This window comes from Octodon degus, unplaced genomic scaffold, assembly GCF_000260255.1.
Source record: "Octodon degus isolate 3935 unplaced genomic scaffold, OctDeg1.0 scaffold00302, whole genome shotgun sequence".
In the NCBI taxonomy this organism is placed as follows: domain Eukaryota; kingdom Metazoa; phylum Chordata; class Mammalia; order Rodentia; family Octodontidae; genus Octodon; species Octodon degus.
Genome location: NW_004524878.1, coordinates 1,384,469 through 1,410,849, shown reverse-complemented (window position 1 = coordinate 1,410,849; position 26,381 = coordinate 1,384,469). Strand labels below are relative to the sequence as shown.

Genomic DNA, 26,381 nt, shown 5'->3' with positions numbered 1-26,381 from the left:
TGTTTTATATTTATCTTTCAATTCTTCATTCAACACAAATACATTAGTTGTTACTACTCAACTTTAAATGTGGCACAAAGTGCAGGGGATATCATGAGTAAGAAAATATCTTCGCTGCCTTCAGGTAGGTCCACTCATGGTCTAGTTCAGAAGACAGATTAGGAAACAAGGTGATGTGGTAGTGTTACGCATGCCATAAGACATTCTTCCAGGTACAAAGGAAGCATCCAGAATTGGCCATTTCCACCTGGGTGAAACAGGCAGGGAGGGAAAGAGCTTGGAGTTTGGTGGGCCAGAGGGTAGGATGTGGCATTGATAGGAGGGGACAGTGTAAGGTGTTGAAGGGAAAAATGGGCAGAAACCAGATCCAGGGGTCCTTGTCAGACCTGCCGGTGAACTTGCAATTTATTCTGCACATAGAGGGGAGTTTCGACCCCAGTCAGTTTAGCAATTTAGGAAGGTGTTGGGACATGAGAGGATGGAACCAGAATAGGATTAGCACCGAAAGCAGAGAGAGAAATGAAGAAACTGTTTTAATCATCCTGGTCAAAGACAAGATCTGAACCACGGAAGTAACAGTAGAAGTGAAGAGGGGAAAGAGCTAAGAGATGTTAGAAAGCAGAATTGATAGGATTTAGTCAGCAAGTAGGCCAGTGTGCTGGGGGTGGGGCTAGATCCAGATGTTTGCAAGAGTCTGGGAGACTGGGAGCTTTTGTCCCTGCTATGGAATGAATTCAGAGTATGTGCAACAGGAAAGCATCAAGTAGCATGGGATGGGATAGTGTGACAAGACACCTGACTCGGTGGATGGCAAAGGTAAGGAGGTCTCTGCCGTCTATAGCCAGTACTTTTAGATGGGCATTAGCTTCCTGCTTCCCGCCATGCCTGCTTAAGGCCCTTGCTCCTGTGCTTGGGCCCTCTGTGTCTCCACTGGCAACTTTTCTGAATGCTATGGATCATTCCAATCGTCCTCAAGCATGCTGTCCTGTCTCGTAGCCCAGTCACCAGGCCAGTGCTTCTGTTTGCCCATGTTCCTCTCTAGCCGCCACCACACTTTCCTGAATTGCCTGAGCCATCTTCTACTTCCACTTCCTGTCTCATTTTCTTGGATTCCTTCCAGTCAGGATTCCCTTTCTACCCACTGGAATTCCTCCAAGGCAGTGACCTCCATAGTGCAGACCTGATGATCATTTCTCTTGCTGGGTTGTTGGCAGGTCAGACCTAGTTCTTCAAGCTCTCAGGATATTACTTCACAGTTTTCTTCTTTCCTTACCAAATGCCCCTCTTAATCACCTTAACTAGTTCCTGTTACTCATCCTGACCTCAGAACTCTGAAAATCCCAGGAATCAGTCATTGGATTTCTCTGACTGGGTGTACCCTTGATGATCTTGTACAGTTCAGATAGTTTAAAGTAATATCTGTATACTACTAATTACTTCCCAGTTGAAGTGTATAGTCTGAGCTCTGTTTCACCAAAGTGCTCAGGCCAAAAATCTTCATGTCGTCTTTGACTTCTCTTTGGTCTCTCACACTCTTCATCCAGACCGTCAACAAATCCTATTGGCCCAACTCTCAAAATAACTCCTTCTCTATGGCTACTGTGATAACCAATCATAATCTCTGGTCTGGGCTGTTACTTTGGCCTCCAAATAGCTGCAGTGCTACCTTCCTTCCTTCCTTCCTTCCTTCCTTCCTTCCTTATTTATTTGTTTGTTTACTTGATATAGGGTTTTGCTATGCAGCTCAGACTCATAGTCATCCTCCTGTCTCAGCCTCCCCTGTGCTGGGATTACAGACCTGTGCCACCAAACGTGGTTCTGGGGCTAGCATGGTGTACGTGGGTTTCCAAGGCTGGTACGGCATGCAGTACCAGGGATCAAACTTGGGCCCTTGCGCTTGCGAGACAGGCGCTTAGACCTCTGAGCTATCTTCCCAGTTGTGTTACTTTCCTTGCCCCCTTACACTCATTCTGTGATGGTCAGGTCATGTCACTCTTCTCTCACACCCTCCTAGAGCTTTTTCTCTTGCAGTGTGGAAGCCCAAGTCTTCCCAGTAGCTCATGGGCTCCTCCACGATGTGGCCTTGATGCCTTTCTGACTAATCTTCAACCTACTCTTCCTCTTCTCCATTCTGGCTACACTGCCCTCCTTGTTGCCCCTGGCTACTTTGTTCTGAGCGTTTTCCCTGTTCCTTTTGTGCCCTGAACCTTCTGCCCTTGGTTAAACAAACTGCTCACTTCCTTTGGGTTAGGTTCATACGTTCCCCCGCCAGAAGGGCCTTCCCTGGCCTCTGTGTATAAAATGGTTACTCACTCTCACTGTTAATATTTTACCCTTTTTCAGACTGGGCGTGGTGGCACACGCCTGGAATCCCAGTGCTTAGGAGGCTGAAAACAGGAGGATCACTATGAGTCTGATCCATGTAGTGAGACCCTGTAGACCCTGTACTAAAATACATCTGTCTGTCTGTCTGTCTATCTATCTATCTATCTATCTATCTATCTATCTATCTATCTATCTATTACCCTTTTCCTATTCTTTATCCTGTATAGGCCTCATAACCATCTCACAGGGTTGGTTTGTTTCTTACCTACTCTAAGCAAATAAAGCAACCCCATCTTCCTCCACTGAACTGCGAACTATAGAAAAAGAGACTGTTTTTAGTCTGCTGATCCTTAAGGCCTAGAATGATACTGTATTTGGAACACACTTGGTGCTCAGTATGTATTTATTGAATGGCTGAGGGGTGGAGATGTGTCTCCAGCTTAGTGGAGCTGACACACTGGTCGGGGTGATACATGGCTTCCTTTGTTCCTTGGTTCAGGTTCAGAGCTTGTCAAGGGGCTGTCCTGGGAACCCCCAAGAAGTGAAACTGGACTGTCAGTAGCAGAATAGAAGACCAGACACAAAAGATGGGTTTGCTTGGGTGGCTGGCTTCCCGTGACCATCTGGATCCAGTCCTTGCTGTTCTCCCAGCCTTCGCTTCCTTTTGTCCAACAGCCGGAAATGGTGTTACTATCATGCTGTTTGAGTCTCGGTTTGAGGACTAAGAAACAATAAGAGGGAGTGAAACTGAAGCTCAAGAGTGGGCATCCTGGGCGGGGGAGATAGCTCGGCAGTCTAAGCACCTGCCTGCCAAATGTGAGGACCGGAATCCGATCCCCAGTACCACATGATCTGCAGGCCCCAGAACCTCAGGCGTGCTGTGCCAGCCTGGAAAACAGGCAAGTTGATGTAAGCCTGTAATCCCAGCACTGGGGAGGCTGAGACAGGAGGATAACTACTGCATAGTGGTATCAAAAAAATAAAATAGAAAAAAAAACTTTAAAAAAAAGAGTGGGCAGCCCCTCTCACCCATGGCAGCAGGTGCTACCAGCATATAAACTGTCTGTCACAAAAAATCATACATAATGATGCCTGGCCCCCATTTTGGCCCTGCTTAAGCCTTTCTGCTGAAGGCAGCAGATTATACTGATCCTTTCCTTACCCTGGGAATAGAGGCTGATAAAGGCACCTTCTCTCTCCTCCATTACAGAAAAACTAAATTGCAGTTCTTGGTGGATCCAAGTATTCATTTGCTTAAGGCCTAGACTAACCTTTGCACCTACGGTTCTATAAAATAAATCAGAGAGCCCCACGTCTGCTGTTGACTGCGACTAAGTCAGAAACTGCCCAAAAGTTCTTGTTGGACAAAAGGAAATGAAGGCTAGGGGAACAGCAAGGACTGGATCCAGATGGTGCATGCCCTGCCACTGCCTGCTCCAGGGAGGTTGAGGCTTACTCTATTCACACTTCCTCTTGGAGCAGTCTCTTTCTCTGGTCTTGGCTTGGCCAGGCACTGAATTTCTCTCGCCTTTGCCCATGTACACGTGGGACAACTCTTATTTGATTTGCCCTTTTAAAAACAACTTAAGCATGTTGAGGTTTCCTGTTGATCAGGGCAGCCAGAGGCTGTGACCCAAAAGGGAACTGTTGGCCAATCTCTGACTCACTAGAGCTCCAGTTTTCTGTGTGTGAGTGAGCAGTGACAGCAGTGTGGCTCCGGGGCAGCTGGCTGCCATCCTGTGGGTGACATGGCACTGTGGGGCCTGTGAGGCTGGACGGTCCAGTGTTCAGGGCTGTAGCCTCTTGCAGGATGCATTACTGGCAAAATCCTGCTGCTGTCTTTAAAACTGTTTGGACTGGATTCTTAAAGTTGGTAATGATCATCATAGTAAACAACCAGAAAAGCATGCCGAAGAGAAAGTTTGTTCATGGTTTTCTCTGGTGAGCTCACTTACCTTCACTTTTTTCTCTCTGATTCATTATTCATTGAGCACCTTCCAGACACTAACCACGTGTGCCTCGACTTAGAAGAAAGCATCTGGCAGGGAATATGGAGAGATTCCCAGCACTGTGGTCTAGACTGGGCGGTGCCTGGTGCCAGGCGTTTCTGCTGAGCTATAGTTGGGGTCCTGAGGATCCGCAGAGTTGGCAGATGTTACTGCTTGCTTGTTATAGAGGCAGCATGGTGTAGTGTAAGTCCATGTACTGGCTTCACCACTTAGCATCTGAATGACCTTGGTTGAGCCATTTCACCTTTCTGTGCGTCAGTGTCTTTCATTTGTAAGATAAAAATAACAATACTTGATAATCCTACAGAATTTACGTGATGATTAAATGAATTAATATATGTAGGACCATTTATTGAGAGCAGTTCCTGGTATTTCCTGAGATCTGTGTGTGGATTTGGAGCTTGTTGGATATGATATTTATGGTATTGTGGAGATGCTTAGGAGTCGGTGTCCCGGCACTACTGGTCTCCTCATGGATAGAGGGCAGAGCCCTCTTTCTTGAGCCCTCCTACCCTTTTTGAGACCTTTGGAGATCTGAATTCTGGCCAGTACCCAAGCTGAAGAAGTGGGTTCTGTATCCAGTGGAACTGTCTTTGGAGCGAGAGGGGGTGATTAAGAGGAAAACTCAAAGAAATGGTGCATATGTCTTCCTGAGGTCACTTCAGGACGCTCATAAGGGTTGACCACTAACATCGCTTCCCAACTTCTGCTTTCAGTGACACCACATTGCTGTCTCAGGCACAGTAGAAATGGGCAAGTGGGCAACACTGTCAGGCTCTGCTTTTTGCTCCAGAGAGCCAGTTGTCAGGCATTTAGGAGCACGCTGTCATTCCAACTGTTCTTTTGTCGGCAGACATACAACAAATCATCAGAAAATACAGTAAATGTTTAATTTTTATTTATTTATTTTTGGCCGGCTCAGCCTGCACTGGGTGAGGCTGGTGTGGCATGTGGTGCCGGGGATCAAACCACAGTCCCTGTGTTTGCCTAAGCTTGCCTAAGCAGGTGCTTTAGACTGCTGAGCTAGCATGCTGGCCCCAAATATTTTTTTGAAATTATTAAAAGTAAAAGACACTTTGTCATTAATCCTTTCAAAATACCCCCACCCCTAACACACTTACCCTGTTGTTCTTGTTAATTTCTGAAGCAGTTCTTGAAGTCCTCTTTTGTGAGTGTCTATAGGGGTACCATAGAAAGTACAGTGCATGCAACTGTTGAGTGCCATCTAAAAGACAGACAGACTTGTGAAAACATTACAGTGTGTCCTCATCCACCTTGTTCACCAGATCTGGCGCCGTGGAACGTCTGGCACTTCCCCAGATTCCCACTGACCATGAAAGGTAAAACTTCTGAGTCAATTCAGGATATGAAGGCAGCCGTGATTGCTCAACTGAGACACTCATGAGAAGGTCTTCTAAAACTATACCAGAAAGTGGCTAGAAGGAAGGGGTCATTGTGTGCCAAGGTTTGGGGGTGAGAGTTAATGCCAGTGTACCTTTTACTGTAATAATTTTTTAAAAAATGTAAACATGCACTGTATTTTTTGAGCACACCTCTTAGACTCTTAAGATACTACATCCTGTCAAGAAGAGGCTTCTGCTCCAGGAACTACTCAGGGTCTCTGGCACTGAGCTGAGCAGAGGGGCCCTGAGCCTGGGCTGCTGTGGCCAACGTGCTGTTTCTGCCTTTGAACTCTGCCTTGGAGGTACAAAACACAGACAGAGTACTTTTAACTTGGAGAATATTATCGGAAAGAGACATTAAGTTTTCTGAGAATAAAGCATGATGCTTCTGGTTGTTAGATCACTCACCACCATTTGATTTTCCTTCTTTTCTCTTTTGCTCCTAGGTCTCAGTCAGTCTCTCCACCTCCAGTTCTGTCCCCCCCGAGGAGTCCCATCTACCCCCTCAGTGATAGTGAAGCCTCAGCCTGCAGGTACCCCAGCCACTCCAGCTCCCGAGTGCTCCTCAAGGACTGGCGTTCCCGTGATCTTTCACCCCCAAATCCTCACGATCCCTCCCCAGATACATCACCACCCATCTGTCCCCTCAAGGCCACCAGCTTTGGTTATTTGGACAGAAGCCCTTCAGTGTGCAAGAGAGAGGACCAGAACGAAAATGTCCAGGGTGCAGCTCAGGATGTAGACGGAGTAGCCGCTGGCCTCCCCCTTGCCCAGAGCACCCCGCTCCTCGGGCCAGTGGCTGGTCTGCGCAGTGTTTTGCTGACCTGCTCTGGTACCCGTGCCCACAGCCTGGGCATCCGAGAGAAGATTTCAGCATGGGAAGGTCGCCGAGAGACTTCACCCAAGATGAGCCTGTGTGGAGAGAAGCGGGAGGGCTCTGGGGTGGAGCGTGCCATCAGTGAGGGCTGCCCCAGCGTGGGCTGCCCCAGCGTGGTGCCATCCCCCTGCAGCTCAGACAAGACCTTTGATTTCAAGGGCCTCCGGAGGATGAGCAGGACCTTCTCTGAGTGTTCCTACCCTGAGACCGAGGAGGAGGGAGAGGCACTTCCTGTCCGGGACTCTTTCTACCGGCTAGAGAGGCGGTCAGGCCGGGGTGAGCCCAGTGCCTTCCTCAGGGGGCATAGCAGCAGGAAAGAGAGCTCAGCAGTGCTGAGCCGGATCCAGAAAATTGAACAGGCCCTGAAGGAGCAACCAGGGGGTGGCCTCCCCCAGCTACCCAGTAGCTGCTACAGTGTAGACCATGGGAGAAGGAAGACTGGCGTCTTGGGCACCGTGGAGGAGCCAGCAGGCAGTATGGGTGTGAGCGCTGGCAGCCGGGCCGTAGGAGTTGCTGGCCGTGGAGGGGAGGCAGGCCTGTCCCTGGAGAGGGAAGGCAGTGGCCCCATGAAGCCAGGGTCCCCCGGAAACAGTGCTAGCTCCCAGCTGCTGCTGTCCAAGGGCTCCCCTGATCCCGCTGTGAATCCTGTTCCCAAACCCAAGCGTACCTTTGAATATGAGGCTGACAAGAACCCCAAGAGTAAGCCAAGCAATGGTCTACCTCCTTCGCCCACACCTGCTGCTCCACCCCCCTTGCCCTCAACCCCGGCCCCACCAGTCACCCGGAGACTCAAGAAGGACATACGTGGTCACCGCAAGTCCCAGAGCAGGTAATGCATGCCCTCCTGTGTCTTGCCGTGGGGCATGGTGCCTTTCTTTTAAGGAAGGTTGCAAAATCTGATTGTAGCATGGGTCACAGGAGTGCTAAGAAGTACTAAGATGTGCTTAGTACTTTTAAAGTGCCAAATTATCATTAATTTGGTTGTTGTGAAAAATAAAATGGTCCTCTTGCTCTTGCAGGATACTTGAACAGGCACGAGAAGGTAAAAACTCTTCTTCCCACTGCTGGGTTATAAGCCCAGCTGGGGTTGGTCTGTGGGTAAAGCTGGGCTCTGTCTCAGGCCCTGTTGATGTTTTCTTAATCCTTCATGGGATGATCAGAGCTGCCTTACTCATAGATTGAGTAGGTAATTTTTGAGTTTTTCAGGACTAGTAGGATCTTAGCCTCACTACTGTCTGAAGTACCGGTATTAGAAGTTAATGTCTTCAAGGAAAGTATAATTTGAATGTTGCATTTTATCATTAATACCACAGTGCTGACAGATTTAGTATGATCTTGCTCTTCTGAGGGCCTCCTAGACATCAGGGAAGCCATGGGGCTGTTTGAAGAGGGGGTTGTTAAATCCTAAAACGAGAGACTGGCAGAAATAAGAGTGGAAGAATATTTCACCAGCTTCCTGGCTATGTCCAAGAACCACCCGCTTTTAGGCTGCCATTGGTTTGGTCTTATTTTTACTGTTTTCTTTTTTGGTACCGGGAATTGAACTCTGGGCCTCATGCTTGCTAGGCAGGTGCTTCGCTGCTAAGCTCCATTCCTGGCCCGCATTGATTTGCTCTAGCTCAGGCTCAGCATTTCTGATCCTGGATACAGGGTCATCTTCCCGGAATCATTTATAAGGGTCTATGGAGTTGGTGAAAATTGCCATGCATCTGCTCTCTGAAGTGGGGTAGGCTGGAAGGCAGCTTCCTTCGCAAGACCTATTCTCCTACCCCCTTTTGTCTTTCTCATTTAACCCAGGGTTGTATGAGCAGTCACGTTTGTGTCACTTCTGGGGATTCTTCAGTCTCTTCCATATTTCAGGCTTCATTCAACTTATCCTCTGTCCTATGTAGCTTTCCCCTGCCACGTGCAAAGAGCACCAATCAAAAGTTCAGACCCCGCAGCCAGTACAGTCAGTGGCTAAGGGTAATCCCATTTTAAGCACACTAGAACGTTTACTGGCTTTTTAATTCTTTACCAGCCTGCCAAGAGCATTTGCTTTGTCCTGATTCATCCATTTTTATAAATACCCATCTAGAACCTGCTATACACAAGCTGTATGCTGGTTAAAGGGACCCAGAGGTGACTAAGACATGGTTCTTCCATTCAAGGACTTCACGATCTGGTGCACAGATAAACCAAAGCTGTAATACAGGCCATGATCTGCGTCCATGTGGATGCTGCAGAGACCCAGGGGAGTGTCATCTACATTAGGCCCGGGGGAGAGGGGTGTTGGAGGAGGCCCTTTATGGCGTGAATCGCTAAACTAAATAAGAGCAAGACTGGTGAGATAGCTCAGAGGTCTAAAGCACCTGCTTAGGTAAGCTTAGGCAGGTGCAGGGGACTGTGGTTTGATCCCCAGCACCACATGCTGCGCCAGCCCCTCCCTCAGGGTGGTCTAAGCCAGCCAAAATAAATAAAATAAAATAGCAAAAAAGAGCCAGCTAGGTAACAAGGAGTGATGGTCAGGATTCCTCAGCCACCAGAGTTTACTCGTGTTCCCACATGTCACGTCTACGTGTAGTGTACACGCATGCAGACCTTGCATGGTGCAGGCACTTCCTGTAGGCACTTCACCAACTGCAGTCTGTGCTCTTTGAGAAAAGAATGACAGTTCAAAAAGTGAGCTGCTCTTTCCACGAGGCAAGCATGTTCCCTGAGGGATGTAAGGCGGTAAGTCTCTATCTTGTTATGCCAGGTATCATTCTAATTTCTTTTTCTTTCTTTCTGTCTGTCTTCTTTCTTTCTGTCTGCTTGCTTTCTTTCTTTCTTTCTTTCTTTCTTTCTTTCTTTCTTTCTTTCTTTCTTTCTTTCTTTCAGAATGCAGTCCAATGATTTAATCAGTATTTAATCAGAGAAAAAGAAATCTGTTGAAAAATGTGGGGAAAGCTGGGCATGAAGGTACATGTCTGTATTCTTAGCACTCTCGGAGACTGAGACAGGAAGATCATAAGATTGAGCCCAGCACAGTAACTGAGCAAGATCCTGTCTCAAAATAAATATAAGAAAAGTGCTGGGCATGTAGCACAGCCAGCGTAAAGGCCTCAGTCCAGTTCCTAGTATCCCCCTCCAAAAGGGTGAAAAAGCTGACAATATTAGCCTTAAAGAGTAGCAGTGTGTGTGGTTCATCAGCACTGTATCTTCCTGGGGGATTTTCAAGGATAGTTTGGCTGAACATGATGGGCCTCATATGTGGACTTGAAAACTACCCGCCTAAGATGTTGACTGTACCGTATGCACCAGTGAAATTTGGTCTCACACCATTTGGGAACCACTGCTCTCACCCATTGTATACTTACTTGACTAGCTGAGAAGCCTGGCCAGGGACAAATTTTGGAGTCATCAAAATAGAAGTGGTAGGGATGGTGATGGCCCACAGGTATTTGGTTCCTAGAAATTCAGAGTTAAAAAAAAAAAACCCAAAAAGCAGAGAAACCCAAAGACAGACATCTGAGAGACCCTGGCATTTAAAAGGCAAGTTGGATAAAGGAGAGTGCTTCAGAGGAGGCTGAAACATGTTTGCCAGAGAAGTAGCTGAAAACTGGAGGCAGTGGAGGAGAGTGCCAGCTGTAGAGTGTTCTGTTGTGTTGAATGCTGCAAGCTGAGAGTGTGACAGGGCCTCTAGGACATCTTCAGTTGGTGACTCATGCGCCAGGACCCTCAGGAGGAGCTGTTCAGTGAACAGGAGAGATTGGGCATTGCTAGCAGAGGGAAGCATTCGTGGATGAGGGGCGGGATTCTGTCAGTGCTCCTCCTCGTCTTCCTGCCTGGAACCTTGAAGGAGGGGACACTGCTAGGACTTAGCTCCCAGGAGGGGAGCAGACTAGCAGTGCTGCAGGCTCAGGGAGTGGGAGCTGGGCCTCTGGACTCTTACCACCTGTGGATGCAATTCTGCAGTGGAGGAAAAGCTGTCTGGGGATGGGAAGGAGCAGGCAGACAGCGGGAGGGACACCTCTGCAGATCGTTGTTCTTCCTGTTTCAACAAGGTGCCCTGTGCCAGCTGTTTCCCCTGGCTCCTGTGGTGGCCCTGGGCATGACCTTGTGGTGCAGCGTAGAGCCCTCTCTGCCTGACTGCAGTAGCAGAGTCCTTGTGAGGAGGTGGGGCCAGCGGTCCTGTGGGAACAGCAGACTCCTCCCAAGAAGGCTATTTTCCAGGGTTGGGAGGCCAGCGTTGTGATGTAGAGCTCAGGCTTGGAGGCAGGCAGCCTGGGCGCGTCCTGGCTCTGTCAGTCCGGTCTGTTCATCTGTGGACTGGCACAGTACTTGCTCACACTGCTGTGAAGGTTCAGAAGCTGATACATGTAAAGGAGCATTGGACACAGCACCCGGCATATAGCATGCTTTGTGGCAGTTGTAATAAGGAGAGTGGTAGTAATAATACTGATATTACTGGGTATAAGACTCATTGCAGGGGCCTGGGCTGGGGCCTTCCTGGCCATCTGTCTCCTCACTTGGATGGTAAGTTTGAACCCACTGTGATTTTTTTTCTCAGTAGCCTGCTTTACATAGGCCTTTGGTCTTTGCTGTTGCCTACCACGCTGTTCTGTAGCAAAACAGCAGGCAGAATGACTCATGCTCTTGTTATCCACAGAAAATCCTTTGAGTTTGAGGATGCGTCCAGTCTCCAGTCCCTGTACCCCTCTTCTCCCACTGAGAATGGTACTGAGAGCCAACCCAAGTTTGGATCCAAAAGCACTTTAGAAGAGAATGCCTACGAAGACATTGTGGGTAAGCAGGGGAGAGCGGTGGTGGGTGAGGGCATCTCTGGGGCTGCAGAACAGAAGCCCAAGGCGGTGCTCTCAGGTTTGCCTTGTCCATTTGGGCAGGTGGGGTCCCACGTGGGGAACTCATGCTAGACATGGGCCTCCCAAAGCACCTTAGCAAGAGAGCAGCTGAGTGATGAAGCCCAGCCCTTGGGTGAAGTCCAAAGGGCTTGAGAGCACATAAAGGGGAAAAGTACACCTCTGCTTTCTTACTTTCAGAAAGCGTGAGAGCCCAACAGGCACTCCTTATTTGTGTGTGTGTGTGTCCATCTGTCCTTAGGCAAATCACTGAATATTATGGGAGCTCTGGTTTGGCTTTTTTTTTTTCTTTTTCCTTGTACAATGATGATAATTATGTGGTAATAGGAACAACACCCTTAGCAGTAATAATACTCCCAAGGTTATTGTTAGGATTGAGCTAAGAATAAGACACTGGCAGACCGATTGTCTGGTGAGGAGGGCCCATTTCCTGAGCCGGAGACATTCGTCATCTCCCAGTGTCCTCACGTGGCTGGGGAGGGGGGTACAGGAATTCTCTGGTCCCTTTTACAGCAGCAGTAATCCCATTCGGGGGGCCTCTGCCCTCTTGACCTAAAGGCCCCAACCTACCAGTGCTATCACATTGGGGATTAGGTTCCACCATAAGATTTTCACTTTTACTTTTTGCTGTGCTGAGGATGGAACTCAGGGCCTTGTACGTGCTATACCAGTGCTCTACCATTGAGCTACATTCCAGCCCTCCCCAAATGACTTTTAAGGGGGCAGAGTTCAGTCTCTAGTGCAAGCCAACAAGTTCCACAGCCCAGTTTCATAGATGTTGGCAGAAGAGACGAGACTCCACTTCATGCCATATACCCACTAGCTTCTTTGTCCAGAGGTGTCATGTGGCCACGTGGCCCCAGATGGGAGATGCAGTGGCTTTGTGGCCCAGCTAAGGATCCTAAGCTGAGGAGACCCCAGTCTTTTCAGAGGCTGCTAGCAAACCTGTGCCATCTTTGTCTTACAAGGAGACATTATCTTTATCATTTTCTAGTCAGGAAACAAATGTGCCTCTGCCCAGGAGGGAGAGACCGTCCCTGTCTTCCGTTTGCTGTGTAAACTTCCTTGGCAGTATAGTCCAGAACTGTGTATTCCTCTTGGACCAGAGGAAGGATAACAGTGCAGTTACTCGTAGAGAATTGTCTTCCACAAGCAGGGTAGTACAATGGTGACAAACTTGACTTTTTTTTTTTCTTTTTTTTTTTTTCAGAACCAGGGATTGAACTCAGGCCCTTGTGCTTGCCAGGCAAGCACTTATTCTACTGAGCCATCTTCCCAGCCCCACAAACTTGATTTTAAGGATCAACAAAAAAATGGATGGTCTAGTGTGGGTTGGGCTCATTTTGAACATTCATTTTAATTCTATTCTCATCTTGAGTGGGGTCTTTGATTCTGCTTAGAGTCTATCTCAGGGCCGGTCGTTGAGGGAAGAAAAGCAGTGTGCGGTGTACTTACTTGCTCCTGTCCCCAGTAGCTGTCTTACTCTGTCTCCATCTTAGGTCTGGAGTGGAGGACGTTAGGGAAGAGGCCCTTGCAGAGAGAACCATCCAGATCCTCAGAAAGTGGAAGTCTTATGAAGAGAGGGCCTCCTGGTCTCCCATTTGACCTCAGCCATCACTTTCCCAGTTGTCTCCTTACAGCTTGCTGGGCTGGCGTTTCTGGTGGACAGCAGCCCTGTTCAGCCAGCCCTGCAGAGACATGCCTTCCCAGCAATGGCACATTTGGTATGCAGCCTTGCAAACTGAACCCAGCAGGGGGACTAGGAGTGAGAGACCTTACCCCCTCCCACTGGGGAATTGACAGCTTTATAAGCCATGGTTGCCCAGAACTGAAGCAGAGCTGGGGAAGGGGGAATCAGAGCCACAGATCTGCAAATGAGCAAGCAGTTAAGGAAGATGCCCCAACCCAGCCCTGCCCCAGACAGCTCCTGTTCCTTGCTCTGGCTCGTCTGTCTAAGAAGCATCCAAACTGCTCCTGTGCTGTCTTGCCCCTTGTGCTGCATCCCTAAGTGGAATAAGTTTCTCTAAGAGGGTGAGGAGCCAGCTGTGGTCCTGTCCCTGTCCTATCCTCCTCACCCTCTGCTGCGGATGCAGTCCATTTTTCTCTAGTTTGCAGAAATTGCCATGTATCATTTCTGCCCTTGGCTTTTGAGAAGCACAGAACGAGGGCTGCAGTGGCAAGGAAGGGTGTGGTTTTCTGCCACACTCCAGCACAGCAGGCATCTGCAGGACTGTGATCCTCACTGCTTTCTGCCCTCTGTCAGGGCCTGGACAGCCCTCTGTGCTCCCAAGAGTCTCAGGAGGGGCTGTCATCTTGCAGTGACTGAACTGAAATGAGCAAAGGGGATAGAAGGTGTCAGCTATTCCTCCCCATCCAGAGCTAATGATTCAGGGTTCTGTTAGGGGCCGGGTCTGGTGAGAAGCACTTTCTGAGTGCTTCCTCAGCAGCAGAGCTGCCTCCTGGACACACTTAGGTCACATTAGAGAGAAGGGGAAAGAGGCAAGTGTGTCTGGACTTCTACCGCTTACTCATTAGAGATTTTCTTTCACTTCTGTAGGTTACAAAAAAAGGCAAGAAAACATAGAGCTTGGCTGCTTGATGGATGGATGGATGGATGGATGGATGGATGGATAGATGGATGATGGATGGAAGGTGGATGGATGAGTGGATGGATGGATGGGATCTAGCTAGAGGTCAGGGCTATACAGAGTATTAGGGTTAAGACCTGTCTAATGGCTCATTAAGTTTCTGAATTATTGGAGGGCTCTGTATAGGAAATAGGGGAAAGAACAAAAAAGGCAAGGGGAAAGCAGGGGAGTGACACCTATTTTGTGTATTTGGTTTTTCAAGGTGGGGCGGAAGAGGGTTTTAGTGTCTATAATTAGAGCCAGGTATGGGGGCCTAAGCTGTAATCCCAGCTATTCAGAAAGCTGAAGCAGGGCCATCAAGATAGCTCAGCAGTCTGAAAGGCCTGTTCAGACAAGTTTAGGCAAAGCACGCAGGGACTGTGGTTTGCTCCTAGGCACCACATGCTGTGCCAGCTCTGTCCCTGGGGTGGGCTGAGGCAGACACACACACACACACACACACACACACACACACACACACAAGTCAGAAGGCTGAAACAGGAAGATTCCAAATTTAAATCCATCCTGGGCAACTTAGTGAGATCCTCTCAAAAGAAAACTTAGGAACTGGTGTGAGGTATAGCTAAGTTGGGGTAGCACTTGCATAGCTTATGCAAGGCCTTGGGTTTCTTTCCTAGGAGAGAGAGGAGACAAAGATTATTGCCGCCAAGGCACTTTTTCCCTCCTCAGCACCCATGCCGAAGGACCTGACCATGAAAGACAGAAGGAAATGACTAGCCTCTGGGAGCCCTCCCAGATCTTGCTCAGCCTGTGCTGTGTGGGTTTAGGATCGTTCTGACTGCGGCCTGATCCTCCAGCTCTTGTCCGCCTCCCATCCATAGGACAAATGGACCTTTGTTTCGGGCCTGTGATGATGAGGCAGTGTGGGAGGTGAAACCTCCATATTGGTGACCACAGACCGGAGCGGACTTCTGTTCCGTTAGAGGTTGATGCCCGGGGGCCAGAGCCTAGGTCTTTCCATGAGCAGTGGACTTGAATGAGGGGCCCAGGGGACCTCACTGGACTCCTGCCCACAGCAGGCGTGACTCCTGGGAAGTGGGATGGAGGCTGCTGCTGCGGCTGAGATTTTGCCTGCTAATTTAAATGGAATGGTTCAAAGAGAAAGTTCTGCCTTGTTGCTTCCTGGGGCTGTTAATTCTCACTTGTCTACTTTGCCATCTGTGCTTGGAAGATGCTGCTGTTCTACAAAGCCTTATAATTGTTTGCATTCTGAGCCTGACACTGAAAAATGTACCCAAGGAAGCAGCTTGTTAAGGAGTTATGTGGAGTGGCCTCGGCGCCTGACCAGGGAGCCCAGGCTGCATTCCTGCTGAGATTCCCACTCCCATCAGCTAGCGGGGCTGAGGAAAAGAGCTTCCAGGAGTTGCAGTGGGCTGCGCACTGGGAACAGGACCAGCCAGCCTGCACCGCAGAGCCTCTGGAGCCTCCACGCCCTCTGCTTCTTGTTCAGTCACCCCCCAGGCTGGGCACCAGTAAGGAACAGAGGGTGCCTACCAGGATGGAGGTGGCAGCAAGAAGCAAAGCAGCCCAGAGGTGCAGCCCAGGGAAAGGTGCTGGGACTGTTGGGAATCGGTGCCCAGGCATGGAGGGTGGGTAGCAGCTGGCTCGAGAGGAATTGGGCCTTCTAAGCTGCCCTTTCACTGCTGTATGAGGGAGAGAAAAATGTGGGGACCCAGGAGAAGCAGCTAGTTGGTGCCAGGGAAGGGTAGGGCGGGTACTGTATCAGTGGTGAGAGACCCCAGGACCTGGCCAGGAGACGGGACGTGGTGGGGCTGTATTCTGTTTTGAAGAGGATCAGTGTGGTGAGTGGGCTGTGACAAGCTCCTTTTACAAGAGTGCAAAGCAGAGATTCTTGGAGATGCCCTTGTCCTTATCAACAAGGCTGGGAAAGGTTGAGACCTCTGGCTTCCCCCACTGAGCTTGATGAGCCAGCACTGCTCAGGGACAGACTTCGCAATAAGGAGACCTGGCACTTTGTCCCTTTCCCGGTGCAGTGTGTGCTGTCGTGAGCGAGGTGCATGGCAGGGGTGCAGGTGACAGTCTCACACTTGGCCATGTGTCATCTCCCAAACTCGCTGTGTTTCTCCAGCTCCAACCTCTCCAAGTGCCCTCTAGCTGTACTGCCCCATAGGGTATTGGGTCTTCGTTGTTCACTTGCTTGTAGCAAATCCAGTTTAGTGGCCACAAGCCTCCGAGTCTGCCCATCCCACCTAGAGCGGTGGCCTGGGAGGATGTGTGAACCTGGTGCCACTCTAGAAGGGTGGCAGGAATGAGCCATGAAGAGCTGAGGCTGGGGGTGCAGGGCGTGGGCAGGGCCCATCGACATTTCTGAAGAAGTGATCCAGGATTGTTGCTGGGTCTAGGCAGACGTGGCGTGAGGCCTTCCTGCAGTCTAGCTTGCAGACGCGGTATGGTGCTAGTATGGACAGGGGGCCTTTCCAGCTGTCACTCCTTGGTTCTCACTGATGCGTGTTGATACTGTACATCTGTTCTTTGGACCTTAAATACCCTACCATCTTTTTCATGGAGCTTTAGATTTTCTATCAGTAGTCAAAACTGATTCTGGGGCCTGGGGAGATAGCTTGGCGGTCTAAGCACCTGCCTGGCAAATGCATGGACCCTGGTTCCCTGGTACCGCATGTTGTGCTGGCCCCGGAATGCACCAGCCACTGAAATCGGGTATGGTGGTGCACACCTGTAACACCAGCGCTAGGGCGGCTGAGACAGGAGGATCACTGTTAGTCCAAGCTGCATAGTGAGACCCTGTACCAAATAAATAAATAATTCTGGGAAGAGAAGGAAGGAAAGAAGAGAAGAGAGGAGAAGAGAGGAGAGGAAGAAAAGAGGGTTAAACTTGGAACTCACTGTATAGTGTTCAAAAACTGTTAAAGCCAGATATGCTGGCATAGGCCTTTTTTTTTTTTTTTTTTTTTTTTCTTGAGACCAAGTCTTACTATGCAGTTTGGTCTGGCCCTGTGCTCACTCTGTAGCCCCCAGGCTGGTCTCAAACTTGCAGGGATCCTCCTGCCTCAGCCTCCCAAGTGCTGGGATTACAGGCATGTACCACCATTTCTGGTTCAAGGCATAGGCCTTTAAAAAAATAAAACAAAACACAAAAACAACTCTTTAAAACTGTGGTGGTACATGCCTGTAATTCCAGCACTGGGGAGGCTGAAGACAGGGATCACTGAGTCCAAGCTGTGTAGCGAGACCTTGCACCACATAATTAATTAACTAAAAATAATAATAATAAACTCTTTAATTGACTTTATTGGCTGAAAATTTATTTTTTTTAGTTTTTAAAGAGAATAAAAATTATTTAAAAATGCAGTATTTCACTAAACAAAATGATAGGAATTGCATATTGTTGTCTTCAGATTATTTGTTCAGATTGCCAGTTATAAGCATGTAAAATTGGTCAAAAAATTAAAAAGAAAAAAATGAACATTAACTGTTCCTTCCAATAGACCAGTAGAAATTATCAGTGCAAGTATCTAAGCTATCCTGTGTATATATATATATATTTTTTCTTTTCTCCCCTCTTTATTTTCTCTGTTCCCTCATCCCAGTTGTTCCTTCCTTTGAACAGTTTCTTTTCCTGTCACAGTATCTGTTGTGCCTTTCAGATTCTATTTACTCTTTTAAGTCCTTACATTAGATACACAGTATGATGTTTACACACAAGGGTCTGATTTATTTCACTTACGAGTACAGTCTCTAGTTGTGTACATTTACAACCTTGAATTTATCTTTTTTATAGCTGAGTAATATTCCATTTTATAGCTGAATAATATCCCATTGTATAAAACCATGTGTTTTTTATCCATTCCTCAGTTGATGGGCATTTGAGTTGTTTCTAAGATTTAGCTATGACAAATTGTGCTACTATGAACATGGGTGTAAATATATTGCTGTGGTACGATGTTTTTAATTCTTCTGGGAAGATAACCCAAAAGGGAATAGCTGGGTTGAATGGGACCTGTAATCATAGTTTTTTGAGGACTCTCTACACTGATTTCCATGGTGGTTGTACTAGACTGTACTCTAACCAACAGTGGAGAAGGGTTCCTCTTTCCCCACAGCCCTTCCAGCATAGCCTCACCAGAATTTGTTGTGGTTTGATTTCTTTCTTTCTTTTTCTTTTTCTTTTTTTTTTTTTTTTTTTTGTACCAGGGATCGAACTTAGGACATTGCGCTTGACAGGCAGGCGCTTAAGCCCCTGGCCAGTGGCCATTCTTTCTGGGGTGGGATGGGTGCATTTCTAGGATGACCAATGCTATTTAACATTTTTCATACATTTGTTTGCCACTTGTATTTCTTCATCTGAGAAGTGTATATTCATCTCAAATGCCCATATTTTGATTAGGTATTTGAATTTTAGAGGCCTGATTTTTTTTTTTTAAATTCTGTATGTGTTCTTGATAGAAGGCCTTTGTCTAAGAGACAGTTAGCTACTTTTATCCCCAATTGTGAATTTCTTTGTACTCCGTTGGTGATTTCTTTTGATGTGCAAAAAACATTTCAATAAGATGAATCCCAGTTGTTGATTCTTTGAAGTATTTCCTGTGCAGTTTGGTTTTTGTTCATGAACTTTCTGCCTACCCCTACGTCTTTAGGATTTCCAGACATAAGCCTTTAATCCCAGCACTCTGAGAGTGAGGCAGGAGAATTGCAAGTTTGAGCCTAGCATTGTCAATTTAGTGATTTAGTGATGCCGTGTCTCAAAAAAAAAAAAAAAAAAAAAAAAGATCAAGGAAGGCTGGAGGTTCAATTTCCAGTAACACACATACAGGCATGCAGAATATTTTAGGAAGTTTAGAAATACATATAGTCATTCCTTTGCTGCGTGGTGGTGCAAACCTGTAATCCCAGCACTCAGGAGGCTGAGGCAAGAGGATCCCTAAGAGTTCGAAGCCAACCTGGGCTACATAATGAGTTCAAGGCCCGCCTGAACTACAGAGTAAGACTCTGTGGTTCTCAGTGGAGGTCTGTTCATCCTTTCCTCCCTCATTTCAGTTTAGCCATTTATCCCTCTGTGAGGGTGGGATGGTATTGACAGTGTCTGGGGACATTTGTGATTGTTATCACTGAGAGATGCTGGTGTCAGCCAGTGGACAGAGGCAGTGGTTTGCTGCTAATCATCCTACCAACCTAGAACGTCAGTAGCGTCCTATAGGCTAGGGCTCTTTCATTCTTGTTGGACATCCAGCCCAAGACGGTTTGGTCTTGATGAGCTTGGAATAAATGTTCTCTCTGCCCAGGTCTGGGCAGTGGTGCTCTGGCCTTGTGTTACAAGGTCAGGAATGTGTGTGGCCCTCATCCACTCTTCATCTTCTTTAGCACCTCACCCCTGCAGTATTTGTGTTTTTTGGGGAGCTGGAGAAAGCATTTAGGGTTCAATATTTGGTTTCTCAAAGCAGGACTGCTGGCTGGTTGTGCTTAGTCAGGGCCCTGGAATGAAGACAAGTCATTTTAATAGCATGACTGTATTACAGGAAAAGATCTGCTCCACGCTGGGGGCTCTGCTTGGTGTTGGGAATCACTTAATCCAGCCCCAAATCTTTTCTGGACCGAATCCTGACTCATACGTTTACAGAGATTTGTGTTGCTCCCACTGCAGTCTATTTAGTTGAAACTGAAATCTTCCCTTTGCCCCACCCTACCTCTGTAAAGGAATTTCCCAAAATCATTGTGGTTTTCCTGATAGTGGTAAGTGTATGCTCCAGTTTGGGGGACCCTCAGCCTTTTGAGGAATCCGTAAGCACATAGGAAGAGTCCTATCCCCCCCTTATCTAGACAAGCTTGCAGTCCCAGCAGTTTTCAGTGCTGTGATGTTGCTGTCTGCTCCTGAGGATGGGGCTGAGCTGCTTTGAGGCATGAGCAGCACATTAGGCCTCGGTGGGCCAGGCGTAGGGCTCCGTGGTCATACGAGCTAACCCTGCTGCTGATGGACTGGTGAGAAGAAGCCTCATCCTAGACACCATACCTAGGTCCCAAGTTCTGGAGAGTGGCATGGGGACTGAGGGGTCAGAGGGCAGAAGGAAACAGAAAGACAAGGAGAGTGAGGGTTGCATTTTCTCCAAGCCCCTGTGAACCTTGTTGCCACTGTGATTCTACTCCTGGGGTTAAACCAGCACTGATGTGACTCCTGGTGCTGTTTATTGCAGTTTAGGAGTCCAGTTTTGAATTGAGGAGCAGGAGCAGGAGAGTATAGCTTATGAGAAAGGATACCTCTCAAAATCTTGTGGTCTTCGAGGCAAGCGGTGTATTTTGGACTTTTCTGAGATATTTCTGCTAGTACCAATATAAATAATGCTCATTGCCAGGGATTTTAGAACCTCATTCTGAAAAGCAAGAACTTCTCCACCCCCACTCTTTGGTGCAGACTCTTTTTAAGCTTTCACAACCCCCTGTGTCCCAGCAGGAGAGTTTGTGGCAAAGGAGAGCGATGGTTCTTTCTGAGGTCAGCGGCGGAGGAAGTAAACCAACACTATGTTAAGAGCCATCATTGAGCAAATAATTACAGAATGCTGACTACTTCATAATCACTGTCCTGGATTTGAGGTTGCCTCCGACAATATTCTTGACCTAAAGACTTGTTGAATGGTGTAATAGGTGAGACAGAGGCTTACCAAAGCTCTGCTCTCTAGAGTTCTTTGCGTACTATGCCCACCCCTGAAACTGGGTCCCTGGGTGACTCACTGTGAGTTGCATAAAGGGACATGTGTGTGTGACCCCTGAAAGCCTCTCTCGGTGTCTCACTAAGGGGCTGTTATGGTAGAGCTGGAGCTGAGGACAGAGTCCTGGGGCTGGCTCTGTCCTCTGACTGGGCACAGGCAGGGGTAGCTTAGCCAGTGTTGTACAATCCCTGAATTTATAAAGCAGAAGCCTGACAAGTTGAGTTGAACTGGAGCTGGAGGGTGCGGGGTGCAGGAAGGGGGTGACGCTTAGCTTCTGCACTTGGAGCCAGGATCTGTTTAGAGCCTCCCCACTGCAGACAGGCAGCTGCATGACTCATGAGCTGCAGGGGCCAGGCAAAAGCCATTCTTTGGTTGACAGGAATTTTGTGTGTGTGTGTGTGTGTGTGTGTGTGTGTGTGTGTGTGTGTTTCCTTCTTTCCTTCTCATCCCTCTCTAACTTTTCCTTCTCTTCAGGAGAGCTGCCCAAGGAGAATCCATATGAGGATGTGGACTTAAAGAGCCGAAGAGCCGGACGTAAACCTCCTCAGCTGTCTGAGAACTCCTTGGATTCTCTGCACAGGATGTGGAGTCCTCAGGACCGGAAGTACAACAACCCCCCTATGCAGGTAATGCAGCCTCATCGTGAGCAGGAGGGCCACGGTGGGAGCCTGTCCTCTCAAGGGGCGGACCCAGCTTTCACTCAGACTTTTGCACTCACTAGCTCAGGCAAGAGCTTTGTATACAGAGCTCACACCGTGTTGAAATAAACCCCTGTGGTCTGTTGAGATTTGCTCTGAGGGCTGTCCTATCCTGCCTTCTTTTTCGCACCACCTGTACTCTGTGCTACAAAACTGAGCCAGGAGCCCACACAGTCTGTTGTCTTACCTTCCTCCTCCCTTCCTGCAAGAAACAGGAAGACACAGCCCTGGTGGGAGTCGTGGTATCCTGCAACTCTGAACAGATAAAGGTCCCCAAACCCAATTTGGAGAGCCAGGTGATATATCTCAATCCTTTCTTAGTAGAGGAAGTCAGAATAAGTGTTTGAGGAATGCACTGGAGCATGTCAGAATGAAAGGAAAAGGAAAGTGTTCAATATAATCTCATTCTGATCTTGCCAGGGTGACAGGAAGCAGGAGAATCAGGAAGTGATATAGAGGACCCCACCTGCTAGAGGTCCAGTACCAGTTCATGTTCTCTAAAATCAAAGAATGAATTTTAAGAACAATGGAGGTTAAGAGCAGAATCTGTTTATTGGGGGAAAGAAAGCTTCTGTCTGGGAGAGACAAGAGGGGTTCCAAGCAGTTACCAAGGATCTTGCTTTTCAAGAGATTTTTATAGAGCAAAACCATGAGGTGAGGTGGGTTCAAGGTGGAGAAAAATGGGAAACTGTAAGGTGAGTGTGAGGTGGGACAAAGCTTTGGTCAACCAATAAGATTAGAAGCATAGTTGCTCAGGTAATGTTGGTTAAACGGGTCAAATGGGGAAGCCAGTCACATAGCGAGGGGGTGTGAAACAGAACAGGGACTTTTCCTGAAAGGATGGGCCAGTGGCTCCTCCAGGCTTTCTCTAAGTGATTGATACCTATTTCGAATATCAGTCACTATTGTTTAAGGGAAGTATGTGGGTGCATTCATTTCATCGTTTATCTTGAAATCTGGCCCCCAACATCTGTGTCTGTGTCTCCCCCACAGTTGCAGTGTACCCTGCCTTTTGCACTGACTCCTTTGCCTGTACTATTTTTACCTAACTTAGCTGTCTATAACAATTGGATGCAGAGAGGAAACTGGGGGCCATGGAGAGGAAGGAGGATGTGCTGAAGAATGAGAGCCAGTTCCAGATTGGGGCGGTGTGTGCGGGTTCCTTGGGGCACCCGCCTTCCAGAAGTGTGCAGGTCCTACTGTTGGAACGGAGCCCCATACCTAAAGGCCTCAGTGTAGATGGAGGGAAGCAGAGAAACAGATCAGGGCTGGAGCAAGGGACAGCTCAGGGCATGGTGAGTGAGCCCGTTGAGTCTGAGCCATGTTATGCCTAGAATTGGCGGCCAGAGCTCGTGTGCTGTCCCTGGCAGAAGGGAGCTGATGGGGTCACGCAGTAGAGCAGGCTGCATGCAGGTGCTGGCCTCAGGTGGCAGAGGCGGCTCAGGAGTGACCCCTGGGGAGGTGAGGGAGCAGGCTCCACCGTCCGGGCTCAGTAATCCTTGTCCCGAAGCTCAGATGGCACCTGGAGAATTCCTGCCTTCCCTTCTCTTGCTGCTCAGATGACAGTGCGCTATCCTTAGCCTCTTCTCTTTCTTCTCCTTCTTTTGTATTTTTTTCCTGGTAGAACCAGTACATCTTCCTTTTGGGAAGTATTTATCTAGCCCTGACTCAAGCAGCAGCCCTGGTGAATGAAAACTGCAGGATAGATTGAGGGGAGCCGAGGATCCAGATCTGGCTTCCTTGCCCAAGTCCCACCAAATGGGTACAGGCCAGGGCATTCGTGGTGAGCCCCTCTCCCATGTCCTGTCCCCCATGCCAGCTTTCCCTGAAACCCAGCAGCCAGACCCTACGCGGTGGGAACTGGTCTGAAAGGAAGAGCCACCGGCTGCCACGTCTGCCCAAGAGGCACAGCCATGATGACATGCTGCTGCTGGCCCAGCTGAGTCTGCCGTCTTCACCCTCCAGCCTCAACGAGGACAGCCTCAGCACTGCAAGTGAGCTGCTGTCCAGCCGCCGGGCCCGCCGCGTTCCCAAGGTATCCTCCTCACACAGAGCCCAGGGGCTGGCCAGATGGGCCAGTGGCGGGCACCAGCGCTTCTCTGCGTTTCTTCCTCCCTCATCTGGGCTCCTTCCTCAGTCCTCTTTCACTAAATTCTGGGTCTATACTTGGGCCTCGTTTTGGTTACCTGTGCGAATGCATGAGCTGCTCTTTGGTGCTCAGGTGTTACAGAAGGGAAAGTCTAGCTGACTTCCTGTTACTGAGTGTGATGGGTAAGTGTTGGGTCTCTTGTGCCCATAAACATTTCTAGACTTTCAGGGACCTTAGGCTTCTAACATCAGCCTTTCTTTCTATCACTCTTGAAATGGAAGAGTTTTTCGCAATGATTCCCACACATGGCATTCAGGCCCAAGTCCCCACCAAAAGCAGCAGGACTTAGCCAAATGGTATTTTTAGCCTGCAAACAATACTTGGGTATATTGGGAATTTAGCTTCTTCCTGTCGGGGGCCCAGGTTATGGCCCAGAGGGGAAAGGCTAGAATCCTTGTTCCTGTTTTTGCCTCTGAACAGCTCTTTGTCTCAGTTGGTTCAGTGACTCTTGGGACCCAGAAGCTCCCATCCTGTCTAGTTTGATCACAGTTCCTTCCTCTAGGGAGCTAAGTTTAGTGTCCTCACCTTACAGCAGGGGACTACTCCTAGGGGACAGGACAGATGGCTGGTAAGCCTCTACTTGAATTCACTTCAGAAGGGAGACCAGGTGGGGCCCAGTGGATGGAGTGCAGAAAGCTAAGGGAAAGGATGGGCTCCCAATCCACCTTCTTAGAAGTAGGGGAAGCTGGTGTTAGGGTCACCTCACCTTCCCTGCTTTTCTTACCCAGCTTGTCCAAAGAATTAACTCCATCTACAATGCCAAGAGGGGAAAGAAGAGATTAAAAAAGCTGTCTATGTCCAGCCTTGAGACAGCATCCCTGAGAGGTAGGCCTTGACACCCGAACTGGGTCAGTCATCTGGGGCCCTTGGGCATTAGGAGTGGGGAGAAGCAGGGCTGGCCTCAGTTTACCCTTCTACCAGCCAGTCCTGGGGTCCTTCTAGAACAGTAGAACCCTGCCAGAAAATAGTGATATATACAAGGGAGGGTCCGAGGGGAATCAGCCCTGGGGTGGGTTCCCTCAGGCTTTGGGCTGTGAGGCCCAGCGTGTAGGGGGTAGGTGTGGAAATCTGCTTTTGGCAAGAGAAAAGCCAGAGTTACTGAGTTTTACAGTCTGTTTTCCATTTCAGTCTTGGCCTGCTGGAGGCAAAGCCCTAAAGTTCTAGGCCCGTAGGCCTCTCTGTTCACTCAGCTGCCAACTTGGGCTCTTATCAAATCAGGCCACCATAGGGGTTTGTGTAGATTAAGCATCCACAGGCTGAGCTCTGAGGGCCCCTGGACCCAGGCCCCTTATCTTCTTCTGATAGTCGATAGTCACCTGCCCTTGGGCCTATTACAGCAGCCTGCAAACGGTGTCACTGCTGTAGCTGAGAAAAGCTGGGAGGGTACCCCAGGAACATGGCTGCAGGGAGACTCATTCCTACTGTTACTTTTCTAGATGAGAACAGTGAGAGTGAGAGCGACTCTGATGACAGGTTCAAAGGTAAGACATGGTGCTCCTTCCCTCCCTGGCTTCCTGGAATCAGCCTTCCCTTCCTGTACATGTGTGGTTCTAGAGTCCCGAACTGACCTGGTATGGAAAGGCAAGAGACAGGCAAGCTACCAGGTCCCCACAGTGGGAGGCTGTAGGTGTGGAGGACCGCCTGGGCAACGCTCCTTGAAAGAAGAGCAGTTGTCTCCATTTTGGCTGTGCCTGACCCTGTTTCCATGTATTGATATGTACAGAGCTGGCTAGGACTTTTCCTTATCATTTGGCTTTAAACAGTACATAATGGATCTAGCCAAGGTGCTGGTGGTAGTCTTAGAAATCAGCAAATGTATTTTCCTGGAACCCCCCACCTGCTGCTCTTTAATGTGAGCCCGGAGGAAAAGGAACAAAGAGCCAGTGCTCCACACTGTCAGCTAGAATCAGCTTCCAGATAGAGACTATGACTTCCTGGGGCTTGAAAGATTAAACATCAGAGCTGAAGCACCAACCCCAAAACATTAGACACTGTCTCAGTCGTGTAATGCAGATTACTCTCTGCACATCCTTCTCTCTGCATATCACAATGGTAAATGCAGGCTTCCTACCTAGCCCAGCTCACAACACTCACCTACTTCTTCCCATTCTCAGTCACTCATCCTCAAGCCACTCCTCCTTCATAAATAGATAAAGCCCAGGTGAGTCCAGGGTCAAGGCCATTGCTCCAGATAGCCATCACCATGGCTGGACTTAGGATCCTTTGGCTCCCCAAAGCTACAAATATGCCTTAGTGTCTTTATTCTTGCCATGGGTTTTACTAAAAGTGGTAGATTAAAATTAACTTGATGTGATTCCAATGACTTTATCTCTGGGAGTGTAAATACAAAGTTCTTGGACTAAAACAAAAAACCAGAGAGGAGGGGCCAGGGAGATAGCTCAGTAAAATAGGTGCTTGCCTGGCAAGCTCAAGGTCCTGAGTTCAATCCCCGGTACCGCAAATAAATAAATAAATAAATAAATAAATAAATAAATAAATAAATGAGGGCCAGCCAAATAGCTCAGAATAAAGCGCCTGCAAGCAGGCACAGGGGCCAGGGTTGGATCCCTGGGCCTGCTGTGCTGGCCCTGCCCCCAGGGCGCACTGAGATGGCTATTGAGACAGCACACGCCTGTAATCCCAGCTCTTGGGAGACTGTAAACCAGCAGGTCACTATGAGTCCGATCTAGTAGTGAGACCCTGAACATCCTGTAGACTCTTCCTTAAAAATAACAAAAAAAAAAAAAAAAA

General features: G+C 48.5%; 1 protein-coding gene across 3 annotated transcripts in view; it reads left to right on the top strand.

Annotated features, from left to right (window-relative positions):
* St5 (suppression of tumorigenicity 5) overlaps positions 1-26,381 on the top strand; it is a 179,446-nt gene that overhangs the window by 136,724 nt on the left and 16,341 nt on the right. For all 3 annotated transcript variants that reach the window (XM_023707591.1, XM_004647337.2, XM_023707592.1), the window contains 6 exons: positions 6,184-7,443; positions 11,245-11,381; positions 21,258-21,409; positions 23,301-23,516; positions 24,359-24,455; positions 25,067-25,111. In XM_023707591.1, coding sequence (XP_023563359.1) covers positions 6,184-7,443; positions 11,245-11,381; positions 21,258-21,409; positions 23,301-23,516; positions 24,359-24,455; positions 25,067-25,111 — 1,907 coding nt within the window. The remainder of the gene's footprint in view (positions 1-6,183; positions 7,444-11,244; positions 11,382-21,257; positions 21,410-23,300; positions 23,517-24,358; positions 24,456-25,066; positions 25,112-26,381) is intronic.